Consider the following 14,855-nt stretch of genomic DNA (forward strand, 5'->3'; position numbering starts at 1 on the left):
TGATACTGAGGGCTAACATTTAAATATTTGTTACTCTGGTCACCCCGCCCGCCCCCCCAAAAAAACAAAAATCCCTTCCCAAAAGAACAATAAAATAAACTACATTTTGTCTGCCTGAGAAGCGTTTCAGAGGCTTGAAAAGTCTTGTCACGGTGAACTGCGGTTCAACTTTCAGAGGCAAAATTAACAAGCAATAAAACCATAAATTTTAAAATCGCTAGAATTATTTTAAGCTGTTCGTTTTTCCCTTTCTTCTTCTTCTTCTTCTGGACCTTGGCTTGTTTTTGTTTTTTCAGTACTAGTTTCTTTTTTTTCCTGATGGAAGGTTATTCCTCTCCATTCCTAGAGGGATCGTACGTGCCGTGAGCATCCAAGGATATGCCATCCCATAATATATATTGCAGTATCGAAACACTTCACGAGTGTCTTTTTCACTCAGTATAAAAGGGGGGGAAAAAGAGCAGTCTTCCTTCATTCTGTTGTGTTAAGATTGTCCCCCAGTTTATAGCAAAATTTCCCTGGGCTCTGAATAATTCAATTAATTCCCAAGAATTAAGCCGAATGAGGAAAAAAAAAAAAGAGCGAAAATAAATGTAGGGCAGAACGGGGGTGGGGGAAAAATGTCTATTTCTTGGAACTCATTTCTATACATCTCGGTATATGCAGGATGGAAATTGCTTGACCCATGCCTTCCAAAGAAAGTTCCAGGTGTTTTAAAGCTACCATACAACAGCCTCATTCATTTCCGGCGGATGCGACAAGTGGTTACCGTAGTTACCACCTCCGTTGACCGATATGGATGAAAATGGAGGGCTTGGTCCAAAGACTTCTGCTGACATGGAGTGCAAGGAGCCAGGTAAATTGGGTTCTGGACTAGGTGAGTCTCCGGGAGGGTGGGACATGATGTCTGTGAAACGCTGAGCTTCGCTGGAAGGGTGATGTCCAGGTAAAGGATGGTCCATCCCCCCAAGTGGGGTCCCTGATGGTCCTGAGGAGGGTACGAAGGGGAGATCCACTGGGGTCTGCGCTTGGGAAGATGGAGGTCCTTGCGGGAAAAAATCATAATTGCTTCCGGGTCCATAATATTCACTCTGATAATCTAGTGAATGGAGAAAAGAAGGGAAAGGAAGAGGTTAAGTTATTAAATTTATACAGTCGCCCAACTCACTGTAACTCTGGGCGGCGTACAGAAATAAAACCCTAATACAAACCCCAATACAGGGAGTCCTCAACTTACGACCATAATTGAGCCCCAAATTTCTGTTGCTAAGCGAGATGGCTGTTAAGTGAATTTTGCCCCATTTTATGACCTTTCTTGCCATGGTTGTTAAGTGAATCACTGCAGTTGTTCAGTTAGAAACACTCTAACTCTAAATGGTTTACAGAGTCATCCTATTGACCCCATCTGGGTCCTCATTTGACCGACCTCGGAAGGATGGAAGTCAACCTTGAGCCTGGTGAGATTCAAAGTGCCGAAATGCAGGCAGCCGGCAGTCAGCAGAAGGAGCCTGCAGTACTGCATTCTAACCACGACGCCACCGCAGCTCATAAGTTATGAAAAATGGTCATAAGTTAACTTTTTTTCAGGACCGTTATCACTTTGAACGGTCATTAAATGAACTGTGGTAAGTTGAGGACTATCTGGACAGCCTCACCCTGGTATCAAAAAGCTGCTATCCATCCATTTTTGTTTCCATTGTTTCCTGCTCTTCCCAGTGCAAATGGGTGTGTGTGTGTGTGTGGAATCGCAACAAAAGGGAAGAGAGCCAAAGGCCAGAACCGTGAAATTTAATCTCTTGGCTGCCATCCAGGGGTGAAATGCTCCCGGTTCGGACCGGATCGCCTGATCCGGTAGCAATGGCAGTGGGTGGTTCGGAGAACCAGTAGCAAAAATCCCTGCCTCCCCCCACCCATGCCCAGCTGAGCTGCATGATCATCAGAGGCTTTTTTTTTTACTTTTAAAAGCATTTTTTCTACAACCTCTTCGGCCAGAAAAATGTTTTTAAAAGTAAAAAAACAAAAGCATCTAATGATTGCGCGGCTCAGACGGGATCGTCAGAGGCTTTTAAAGGCATTTTTTCCCCCTACCGAAGAGGTTGTAGAAAAAAAAAAAGCCTTTAAAAGCCTCTGACGATCCCAGCTGAGTTGCCTGATCGTCAGAGGCTTTTAAAAGCATTTTTTTTCTGCCACTTCTTAAGGTTGTAGAAAAAATGCGTTTAAAAGTAAAAAAAAGAAGAAGTTGGCCACGCCTACCCAGTCACATTACCCCCCCACCAAGCCACACCCACAGAACCGTTAGTAACAAATTTTACATTTCACCACTGCTGCCATCCTGTCTTGATGTCTTATCCATTCCCCGTGGATCAATCCTGCATGCTTTTCTCACCTCCATAGAAAGAAAACGGCCCGTTGGGAATGAGTTCGCCGGGCTCCAAACGGTCCACCAGCGGTCTCATGCGGCGGGGGCTGCGGAAAAACGCGTGCCTGCGGGCTCCGAGTGCGCTCAGCTGTTTCATGCGCCTTTCCTTAGAACGCCGGTTCTGGAACCACACCTGCCAGGGAAGGAGGAGAAAGGAAAACGGGGGTGAAAGTCAGTCCCATTTTTTTTTTCCTGGCAATTGGGAAACAACCAGGGATCGTAAAATGAGCCATGATCAATACGAATTGCAGATAGAAATCAAGGAGCAGGCACATCATTGCAAGAACGAGAAGTTCGAAATTGCTATTTCTGTAAGGAAGCTTTGTTTCAAGCAGCACTGCAGCTGTTAGCAGGGGTGGGTTCTAAATTTTTTTACTACCGGTTCTGTGGGCGTGGCTTATTTTGTGGGTGTGGCTTGGAAGTCATGTGATTAGGTGGACGTGGCTAGCTGGTCAGAGTCATTTCTGGAAGGTCCTCGCACTTACGACCAGCCCTCGCACTTACGACCCGACTCATTTGTTTGCTTTTAACACTGATCAGCTGTAGGACGGCCCTTTGAAGCCCCCCGGCAAGAGTTTAAACAGCTTTTTTCCCTCTAGTCATCAGCTGGGACTCAGGAGGCAGCAATAGATTGGGGGTGGGACCAAATAAAAGGTAAGAATAACGTGGGGGGGTGGGGGGAAGGGTGGGGTGGGACAACCGGTTTGGTTACGTCATATCATCACTGCTACCGGCTCGGCCGAACCGGACCGAACCGGGAGGAACCCACCACTGGCTGTTAGGATTCTCTCCTCATGGCTTTTAAACTTTTCTTCAGTAAAGACAGATCAAAAGTTGTTGGATTCTTGGAAAGTAAAATTGTACAAAGAAAAGCAAGGAGACTGGGATCCTCAAATAATGTTGTTCTTTAATTTTCTCCCAAACTAGCATTAATGCATTCCTTATGTAATGCCTTTCAAAATATCCATGTATTGTCGTGACCGAGGCCCACGTAGTGATTACCAAACACAATTCAATCCTGAACAAACTTATTTTATTAAAACAGCGGAGAATTAATTCATTCTCAGCTTCATCCAAAACAAGTTCTTCATAACCAGTCCTACCAGGCCTTATCACCAACCGTTGATGTCTTTGGCAACCTGCCAAAGGCTTTTCAAAGTTCAAGAGACGCTGACAAGAAGCACTGGAATCAACGTTGCTTTTCTACAAAGAACCCAACGGCTCGTTGCTGCTCTTTTAAGTCTTATGGGAGAGGCCAATCATCTTCTGGCCTTACTCCTGAGTTGTCCTTTTTGCTTCAGCTGCTCTTGCCTTCTGGCAGCTCTTCGCATGCATGCACTAGGAACAGGCTCCTCCCGTTCCTCTGCCTCTCTGCTCTCTACCTCTGGAGGCTCCGGAGCCTGTGCATCGCTCCCAGATGGCCCTGGCCCCATCTCTGCCTCCGACGCAGAGCCCTCGTCCGAGCCTTCCCCAGATTCTAGGACTGGCCCATTGTCCTCCCCAGCCTCCTCACTGTCTGACTCCGCTGCCAGGTCCGCAGGTTGCTGGCGGACCACAACATGTATCTTATTTTTCCCATAACACAAGAAAGCATGCCATACCAACCTAACCGAGTGCCCTAACCGGAATATGTGCGCGCAGCGGAGCCCCAGAAACCTGAAGACCAGCTGGCCAGCATGCGCATGTGCACCGGCCAGCTGGTCGTCAGGTTTCCGGGGCTCCAGCATACGCAAAGATCAGCTGGCCAGCACGCATGCGCTCACTGGAAACCAGAAGAGCAGCTGGCAACGGCGCTCTTGCCCACAGAGAGGCCTCTGTGTGCCACCTCTGGCACGTGTGCCATAGGTTCGCCATCATGGCAATAAACGATACCGCAATCGAGGAACCACTAAAAACACTCCCGCCAATTCTGACAGGGAAACCCACTTGTATACGTAGTCCTCAACCTATGACCACAATTGAGCCAAAAAATTTTTGTTTTACAACCTTTCTTGCCACGGTTGTTAAGTGAATCACTGCAGTTGTTAGCAACACGGTTGTTAAGTGAATCTGGATTCCTCATTGAATTTGTTTGTCACAGTGTCGGAAAAAGTGATCACATGACCCCGGGAACACTGCAACGGTCATAAATACATGTCAGTTGTCAATCATCCAAATTTTGATGATGTGACCATGGGGATGCTGCAACGGCCATAAGTATAACTGAGCCGAGGTGGCGCAGTGGTTAGGGTGCAGTACTGCAGCTACTTCAGCTGACTGCTAGTTCAGCAGATCAGCGGATCAAATCTCACCGGCTCAAGGTTGACTCATCCTTCCGAAGTGGGTAAAATGAGGACCCAGATTGTTGGGGGCAATATGCTATTTAGTATACTGTCTTTGGTGTAAGCGGCCCAGAGTCCTCGGAGAGTGGGCGGCATAGAAATATGAATAATAAATAAATAAGTATGAAAACAGTAATTAGTCACTTTTTTTAGTGCCGTTGTAGCTTTGATTGGTCGCTAAATCGCAGCACCATTGAGAATGTCCTGACACACGGCATTCTCGCATGGTATGGGAGCAGCTCTGTAGCAGACAGAAAAGCTCTACAGAGAATCATTAAAACTGCCCGGAATATCATCGGACTCCAGCTACCAGCCCTGGGCGACATCTTCGAATCTCGCTGTTTGAGGAAGTTGCATAACATTCTCAGAGACTCTTCCTATCCTGCTTACAATCTTTTTGGACTGTTGCCTTCTGGCAGAAGATACAGAACAATTAAAACTCGGACCACACGTTTTCTGAATAGTTTTTATCCCAGAGCTATAATTGCACTCAACCATGAACTAAAGGGCCACCATTACTTGGTCTGTTGTGTGGATGTTTGGGTGGTTTAGGGGTGGGGAATTGTGGTGGGTGGGAGTGTGTTTGGGGATTGTTATGTGTGTTGGACCTGGTCTTTGGATGTTAAGTGAATTTCGTTGTACGGGTATACTGTGTATACACATACAATGACAATAAAGTTATTATTATTATTAAATGAATTGTTGTAAGTGGAAAACTACCTGTATATAAACAGCGCAATCCCCATTCCTTTCTAGCACTGATGATGTTACCTAGTTGGGTGATAAATCGTCTGCATGAAAACAACCAAGCTCAGAGAGCACCACGGACACCCCCCCCCCCAGTTCAACCTTGAGCTACACATATTTTCTTCTGTTGGTCTTTAAAAGCGTTTAAAATGTTAACAATAGCCTCCCACCGACCGGTTCGCTCGCACAGAGAGGGCCTCCTCAGGGTGCCGTCGGCCAGACAGTGTCGGCTGGCGACCCCCAGGGGGAGAGCCTTCTCTGTGGCAGCACCCGCCCTCTGGAATGACCTACCCCCTGAGATACGCACGATATCAGACCTCCGGACTTTTCGTTGGGCCCTGAAAACACAACAATTCCTATCTAGCTGGGCTGGCTTGATCCCATCCTCTCAGTTTTAATTGAATTTGGTTTTAATTGGGTTGTTTTTAATATCTTGGGCTGAAATTATTTAATTGTTTTTTAAATTGTTTTTAAATTTTATATGCAATGTTTTATCTTGGCTGTATACCGCCCTGAGTCCCGCAGGAGAAGGGCGGTATAGAAATAAAATAATAATAATAATAATAATAATAATAATAATAATAATAATAATAATAATAACAACAACAACAACAACAACAACAACAACAACAACAACAACAACAACAACAGCCCCCCATATTAAAGAAATATTCGCGTTGGAAATATATTGGTTTTGGAAGTGAAATAGTTCAGCTGCTGGAATTCTTAGACCTCAAAAAACTAGGATGATTTTTCTTCTAATAGACTGGTAAGTCTCTAAGGATGGGGGAGTTTCAGTTGATTTTTTATTTGAACGACTCCTAAATCTGTTATCAGTCTGGGAAGCAATACACATGTTTTCCTTGATTAAGCCAAATTTTCTGGGTTGCACAAGATAAACTTGTGTAACAAGAAGATAAAACCACGCACAAACCTTTCAGATTGTCTAAGGTGCAAAACTAACTAGCTTTGTAGGGGTTGCTGCCGAGATTTTATTCCAACCCAGTTTATGTACATAAGTTGCCCTCCTTCCTTCCTGCAAAGAGCCCGCAGAATGCTTCCACGTTTCCTGACATTTTCTCATGTGGCACTCTATCTGATCTATAAGGGAAAGCAGAGAACTGGCCTCACTTCCCTTTTAACAGTTAATTTTAAATTTATTTTAAAATAGAGGTGTTTTAAATTTGTTTTCTGGGCCAAATTATTTAATGTATTTTAATATGGTTTTTAAAGTTTGTATTATGTGTATTTTATCTTTGGCTGTTCACCACCCTGAGTCCTTCGGGAGTAGGGCAGTATATAAATTCAATAAATAAATAAATAAATAAATAAGAAAGAAAGAAAGAAAGAAAGAAAGAAAGAAAGAAAGAAAGAAAGAAAGAAAGAAAGAACATAAAGCAGCAACTTTTCTTGCGTGCTGAATTGATTGGTGCCTTTTTTCCCAGGAGAATGCAGAATTCAAATCAGATATTTGCATGGTTTCTTGCTAATTAAAAAAATGGGAATAAAACGAAACTCCCATTTGTTGGCACTCAGTTGCCCCCAAAACAGGCTTCTGTTTTTCTATGAAGAGCGGTTGCAGGAATTGGGTATGTCTAGTTTAATGAAAAGAAGGACTAGAGGTGACATGATAACAGTCTTCCAATATCTATGGGGCTGCCACAAAGATACTAAAATACTAAAAAATACTAAAAAGCAGAGACATCACCCTGCCAACAAAAGAGCGTATAGTCAAGGCTATGGTTTTCCCAGTTGCAATGGGTGGCTATGAAAGTTGGACCATAAGGAAGGCTGAGCGCCAAAGAATTGGGGCCTTTGAACTCTGGTGCTGGAGAAGATTCCTGCGAGTCCCTTGGACTGCAAGGCGATCCAGCCGGTCAGTCCTAGAGGAGATCAACCCTGACTGCTCTTTAGAAGGCCAGATCCTGAAGAGGAAACTCAAATACTTTGGATACCTAATGAGAAGGAAGGACTCACTGGAGAAGAGCCTAATGCTGGGAAAGATTGAGGGCAAAAGAGGAAGGGGACGGCAGAGAACGAGGTAGCTGGATGGAGTCACTGAAGCACTAGGCGTGAGATTAAATGGACTCCAGAGGATGGTAGAGGACAGAAAGGCCTGGAGGAAAGTTGTCCATGGGATCACAATGGGTCAGACATGAACTTCGCAACTAACAACAACAACAACCACAAAGAAGAGGGAGTCAAACTATTCTCCAAAGCATCAGGACAAGAAACCATGGATGGAAACTAATCAAAGAGAGAAGCAACCTAAAAGTAAGGAGAAATTTCCTGGCAGTTAGAACAATTAATCAGTGGGACAGCTTGCCTCCAGAAGTTGTGAATATTCCAACACCGGAAGTTTTTAAGAAGAGATCAGAAAAAGAAAGAAAGAAAGAAAACACCATGATGAGAAAGAAAGGACTTGAGTATAATCTATCTATATTAGTACTGCACACTTCACCATCTTTGCAATTCCACATCCCCCAGCATCATAAATTTGTCGCTTTGTAGAATGAAATGGGTGGCATATAAATGAAATTAGTCAATCAATCAATAAAATTAAAATAAATCTGCCAAAACGCTAAGTAGATTGTATGCTACAGCTATACCCCAAACCTACACAGGTTTAACCCTGATCTGCCATCTCTACATGTGTGCAAGCAAACTGCTTAATGGAAATAATCGGCGGGTTGCAGCAAAAATGTCATAAATTATGCAATGCAAATGTTTGCCTAGTGTCATGTGACCACGGGGGGTGGCAGGGCCAGGACGCGAGAACTTATGAATTTGGACTGTAAGTCATTTTTGGGGGGCCGTCATAACTTCAAACAGCTGCTAAGCAGCCAAGTGTAAGTCAAGGACGTCATGTAGAATCTTCTTCTTTTAATAACCCCATAATAATCCCTTGTGGGGTGGAGTCTGGGCAACCGAATGGAGCTGAGCGTATACCGGCCGGATGCCCTTCCTGTCGCCAATGTGGAGTTATATTCAGCAGATATATTCTCATCGTGCCCAGAGAGAGAAATATCTGCCTCTACCTAGGATCGAACTCACAGCCTCATGATTGTGAGGCGAGAGCTCCACCTCTAGACCACTGCACCACTCAAGGATGTCCTGTGATGAATGAATGAATGAATGAATGAATGAATGAATTAATTAATTAATTAATTAATTAATGAAATCTCCCCAACCTCTTAGCCACCATACCTGAGTTATACTGTCTGAGTTGAGGGAAGATCCAGTGAGTGGGTGATTACTGACCCAGTGGGTAAGGATCCTTTGAGCCCCATTTTGAGATCAGGGTCTCGGGTCCTGCAATTCATTTCTGGCCAAAGGCAGTTGGCTCATTAGAGATTGCTGGAACAACCTAACCATTGCTGCATTCATGCAGCAGTCCATAAAGGGAGCTCTGTATCACCCCAAGGTTGGAAAGTGCTATAAATCAGGAGTATGAAACTACCTTTTGCATCTGTTTCTAAAATATTTCCCCAAGGCAGGACAAAAAGAAGGGGAAAGTTGGAACACCGAGTTGCAGAGAGAAGAAGGCAGAATGCATCCATCCGGCCGAGATTAACCTCAATTTTTTAAAATTCTGCTCCCCCGCTTTTCAAACAAGGTGGGGAGCCTTGTGAAGAACCAAATCTGGATCTCTGCAGAAGGAACGGCAGAGGTTGGGGGCTCTGTTAAGGATATTGTTGTTGTGTTACCAACCAGCAGAGTGTAGAGCACAGAGAAACGTTGCTGAGAGCAATGAATAAGAGATGTGCAAACTGGTTTATCAAAAGTTTACTTTATAGTGAAAAAACAATCTCATAGTCTTTAAATCAATCCAAGTCTTTGCCAGTTAAATCAGTCCAGTGATACAAAAACTCTTCTTACCACACAAACAGTAATTGGTTAGAACAAACTCACTCTGGTTCACAAACCACGATGGTAGCAGATCCATCCAACGATGATAGCACAATGGTAGCAACTCCACACACTATGGTAGCATATCATCAACTGAATACGTTACAGTACCTTTCTTAAATACGTGTACAACCAGTGATTATCTAATTACAGCATGACTCAGCATTACAATGAATCAGCAGTAAAACTTTAAAGTCACACAATACATATTCATATTAAAGTCACAGAACACATATATTGCCTGGACAACTTGTTAGGCTCAAACCATATCCTAACAGGCTCCATCACTGGAGTTTTCAAAAAATAAACTGGACAAACTTTTGACCAGGATGGTATAAGGGTCTCCTGTCTAGAGCAGGGGATTGGACTAGAACAGGGGTCAGCAACCTGCGGCTCTGGAGCCGCATGTGGCTGTTTCACCTCTTTGCTGCAGCTCCCTGTCATTCAAAATATGCGTCACAACTGCCAATGTGCGACACCCACCGGCACGCGATTTATTGAGCTTTTCAACCTCCGGTAGGCCAACCATGGATAAATCCAAGAAAAGAAAAGTTTCAGAAGAAAACAGAACATTTAATTCAACTACATATGCTAGTTTTGTGACTCAAGAAATAGTCAGGTACGGGAAGGGTTTCGTGGCTCCCGGTGTTTTCCTTTCTGTGGGAAACGGGTCCAAATGGCTCTTTCAGTGTTGAAAGTTGCAGACCCCTGGATTGGAAGACCTCTGAGGTCCCTCTCTGTTATTGTTAGTTGCGAAGTCATGTCTGACCCATTGTAACCCCATGGACAACATTCCTCCAGGTCTTTCTGTCCTCCACCATCCTCTGGAGTCCATTTAAACTTACACCGACTGCTTCAGTGACTCCATCCAGCTACCTCGTTCACTGCCGTCCCCTTCTTCTTTTGCCCTCAATCGTTCCCAGCATTAGGCTCTTCTCCAGTGAGTCCTTCCTTCTCATTAGGTGGCCAAAGTATTTGAGTTTCATCTTCAGGATCTGGCCTTCTAAAGAGCAGTCAGGGTTGATCTCCTCTAGGACTGACGGGTTTGCTCGCCTTGCAGTCCAAGGGACTCACAGGAGTCTTCTCCAGCACCAGAGTTCAAAGGCCTCCATTCTTTGGCGCTCAGCTTTTTCTTATGGTCCAACTTTCACAGCCATACATTGCAACTGGGACATTGAGACATACATTGCAGCTAGCTCTATGATTCTATGTTAAAAGAAATCACGATGTTTCGCCTTTAATCTCCTTTGGCCTAAATCCCCAGAGCCACGAATAGTTCAGTCTGCAAATTTCAAGCAGTTAGAGAGACTTTCACACCAACTCTTAACTGTTAAACTGTTTGCCAAACAAGCTTATCTGAGATGGTTAGAGACCTTCCTTCTTGAATATACATTCATGCAACTTGAGAGGCTTGGACGTGCTGGCTGGTTGCGTGTGCGTTTGTGTACGCATAACCTTTCCTGCAAACCAAAGTGACTCTTGTTAGCTTATAGTTAAATACGTTGGACGTATCCAGAAAATGGGTTAACTCCATCATCACATCAAAAGGCTTCTGTGGACAGAGCAATTGGGTTAGCTCTTGATTGCGTTTAGAAGGTGAGAAAATGCCTTCCATGCATTTCCCCCACTCTCTTTCCTTTGCACAAAAGGGTCTTTGCATCACTAGATAATCCTAACATGGTGGGGGGGGGATTCTTTCAATCAGACCTCTGCTACTTGAAAGTACAATGTGCTTTGTTTGGTTTAAGATTTGCATATTTCACCCGAATTTTCAGAATCAAAGAATCAAGGAATTTTAGAATTTTAGAGATTCTAAAGCAGAGGTCTTCAAACTTGGCAGCTTTAAGACTTGTGGACTTCAACACCCAGAATTCTGGGAGTTGAAATCCACAAATCTTAAAGTTGCCAAGTTTGGCGACCCCTGTTCTATTATTATTATTATTATTATTATTATTATTATTATTATTATTATTATTATTATTATTATTATATCATATTTCTATGCCGCCCACTCTCCGAGGACTCTGGGTGGCTTACAACAATCGACAGTACACTAAATAGCATATTGCCCCCAACAATCTGGGACCTCATTTTACCCACCTCGGAAGAATGGAAGGCTGAGTCAACCTCTAAAGAGTCTACCATAGATAGGAAGACCATCAACCATCCTCAGGAGATGACTGTCCAGCCTTTAAAAAAAAAAAAAAACAACAACTTCCAAAGAGAGAGAGTTTGCAATCTCCATTTAGAACCATAGGTCTGAAAGAAACTTTGGAGGTCTATCAAATGAAACTAGCAGAACTATTATCGGATGCCTAAAACCTACCCAGAATACTAAAAAGCAGAGACATCACCCTGACAACAAAAGGGCGTATAGTCAAGGCTATGGTTTTCCCAGTTGCAATGGATGGCTGTGAAAGTTGGACCATAAGGAAGGCTGAGCGTCAAAGAATTGAGGCCTTTGAACTCTGGGGCTGGAGAAGACTCCTGTGAGTCCCTTGGACTGCAAGGCGAGCAAACTGGTCAATCCTAGAGGAGATCAACCCTGACTGCTCTTTAGAAGGCCAGGTCCTGAAGATGAAACTCAGTTACTTTGGCCACCTAATGAGAAGGAAGGACTCACTGGAGAAGAGCCTCATGTTGGGAATGATGGAGGGCAAAAGAAGAAGGGGATAATAGAGAACGAGGTGGCTGGATAGAGTCACCGAAGCAGTCGGCGTGAGCTTAAATGGACTCCAGAGGATGGTAGAGGACAGGAAGGCCTGGAGGAACGTTGTCCATGGGGTTGCGATGGGTCGGACACGACTTCGCAACTAACAACAAAAAAATATATATTTTATGTCAGATAGTATGCCTTATTTTAATTGGGATGCTTCCAACACCAATAAACAAACAAACCTCCTGCCCAAGGAAGGATTCCTTATACCTTCCTGGACACATGATGTTGTCTAATCTTTTCTTGCAAGCCTCCAGTGATGGAGCACCCATAACTCTGAGAGGCAAGCTATTCCACTGATTAATCATTGTCGGGAAATTCCTCCTTATTTCCAGGTTGAATCTCCTTCTGATGAATTTCCACCCATGCTTTTGTCACCCCACCAAGTTCAAGAGACGCTGACAAGAAGCACTGGAATCAACGTTGCTTTTCTACAAAGAACCCAACGGCTCGTTGCTGCTCTTTTAAGCCTTATGAGAGTGGCCAATCATCTCCTGGCCTTACTGCCGAGTCGTCCTTTTTGCTTCAGCTGCTCTTGCCTTCTGGCAGCTCTTCTCATGTGTGCATTAGGAACAGGCTCCTCCTGTTCCTCTGCCTCTCTGCTGTCTACCTCTGGAGGCTCTGTCTACCTCTGGAGTCCGTGGATTGCTCCCCGATGGCCCTGGCCCCATTTCTGCCTCTGATGCAGAGCCCTCATCCAAGTCTTCCCCTGACTCCAGGACTGGCCCATTGTCCTCCCCAGCCTCCTCACTGTCCGACTCCGCTGCCAGGTCCGCAGGCTGCTGGCGGACCACAACAGTAACCCGGTTGTTAAGTGAATCTGGCTTCCCCATTGACTTTGTTTATCAGAAGGTGATCATGTGACCCTGGGACACTGCAACTGTCATAAATGTGAATCAGTTGTCAAGCATCTGAATGTAAATCACATGACCCCGGGATGTTGCAAAGGTCATAACTGTGAAAAACGGTCATAAATCACTTTTTTCAGTGCTGTTGATACTTTGAATGGTCACTAAGTGAACTGTTTTAAGACGAGGACTACCTATATTTGTTTGGATTCAGCCACTTGTGTTTGATTAAATAAACCACGATTAACAGGCCATGGTTTAGCATAATCCATGTATCCATTCAACTGCATTTGTGCATTCACTACATCATCTTTTATGGAATCAACCACATTTTACTGGATTCGTAGGGCGCACTGAGGCGTAATCAGGGTTTCAACCAAAATAAATTAATCCACAGAACTGTTCTGCCCCAGCTACAGACCCCAAAGAACTCAGCACACACAAAGTCTGTACAAATCTTAGTTTACTAAATTAAATCAGTTTTTTTTTCAAACAAAGGCTGTTAATTAACTTTCTTAACAGCCTACAAGAATCCAAAGAATAAATAATCTTAATCTTACTATGGTTGGCAGAAAGCCCAGAAGCAATTTGCAGAGAACTAAGATTGGATAAGGCACGAAGGAGAGTGAACGAAATTGTTCCCTGCAAATTGCTTCAATCGGCGTTCCTCCTTAAATAGGCTAAGGGAGTGGCCAATTAGCCCCAAGCCTTACTCTCGAGGAGACCTCCTCCTGAGGAGCCACTCCTGCCTTTTGGCAGCTCTGCACACCCGTGCATTGAGAAGAGGCTCCTCCTCTTCATCCTCTTCACTTATGGGAGCTTCTGGAGGTTTTGAAGGCCCTGGCTGAATCCCCGCCTCTGGCACCACATCTTCTCCAGCCTCCTCATTGTCCAACTCGAGTGCCAGCTGCACAGGCTGCTGGCGCAGCACCACACCAGCCTCCTCGCTGTCCGAATCAGCCACCAGCCGCATAGGCCGTGTATGGGCCACAACAAGAACACACTAAGCTAAAATTCAGCAAATTCCATGACGATTTAACTGTACACTGAGACAAAGTGTGAAGAGATAACTAGAACAAAATTGCAATGGACTCAGGATGAAAAGTCAGATGATATCCAAAGTAAGAAAAATTAACAGACTGTCCTTGGGGTATTTTACATCCAGACAAACATGCGCAATATGAGTTGAGCATCTCCCTATATACAGGGAGACTTTCATAAGTCACTTTTTTTCAGGGCCGCTGTAACTTCGAACGGTCATTTAATGAACTGTTGTAAGTCAAGGACTGCCTCTCTCTCTCTCTCTCTCTCTCTCTGTGTGTGTGTGTGTGTGTGTTTAGATATATATATGTGTGTGTTTGTGTGTGTGTGTGTTTCCAGGCATAAGAGAAGCCCGTAAAAGTAAGACGCAGCATCACGGAAGGCGAATGATCCTCAAAGCGTCCTTGAAGGTGATCATAACAAAGAGATTGCAGCTCTGACGTGTGTGGGGGGCAGGGTGTGTGTTTGTGCGTGTGATTTTGTATGGACACATACCCTTCCTCTCCTCCCTCACAAATATCTCCTCCAGTTCTAGGCTAGAAAACTGCTGTTCCTGCAAATCCAAACTCATTAAAAGGTCTTCTTCAAAGGACACAGAAAGGAGCTCTGTTTTTGGCTCTTGCAATCCCAAACAGTGCCTAACTTAAAGCAGTAGCAAAGCTTTTAGAGCAGGGGTGTCAAACTCAAGGCCCGGGGCTGGATTCGGCCCTAGGGGTCCTTAGATCTGGCCCGCAAGGCCGCCCTGAGAACAGCGAAGGACTGGCCCGTGGTGTCTCTGCCAGTAACATCCTGTGTGGGTGAGGTCCACAAACCAAAGCCCTGGATGTGGCATCACAGCCATCTGCTCAGGACAT

General features: G+C 44.5%; 1 protein-coding gene across 1 annotated transcript in view; it reads right to left on the bottom strand.

Moving 5' to 3' along the window:
* Positions 1–248: 248 nt before the first annotated feature.
* Positions 249–14,855, bottom strand: part of LHX1 (LIM homeobox 1) — a 74,780-nt gene continuing 60,173 nt past the window's right edge. The window contains exons 5-6 of the mRNA XM_087883444.1: positions 2,387–2,552; positions 249–1,099 (exon numbers count right to left, since the gene is read on the bottom strand). Of these exons, the coding sequence (XP_087739570.1) occupies positions 720–1,099; positions 2,387–2,552 (546 nt within the window). The 3' untranslated portion in view covers positions 249–719. The remainder of the gene's footprint in view (positions 1,100–2,386; positions 2,553–14,855) is intronic.

Source organism: Pantherophis guttatus, chromosome 1 (genome assembly GCF_059756535.1).
Source record: "Pantherophis guttatus breed Tessera chromosome 1, ASM5975653v1, whole genome shotgun sequence".
In the NCBI taxonomy this organism is placed as follows: domain Eukaryota; kingdom Metazoa; phylum Chordata; class Lepidosauria; order Squamata; family Colubridae; genus Pantherophis; species Pantherophis guttatus.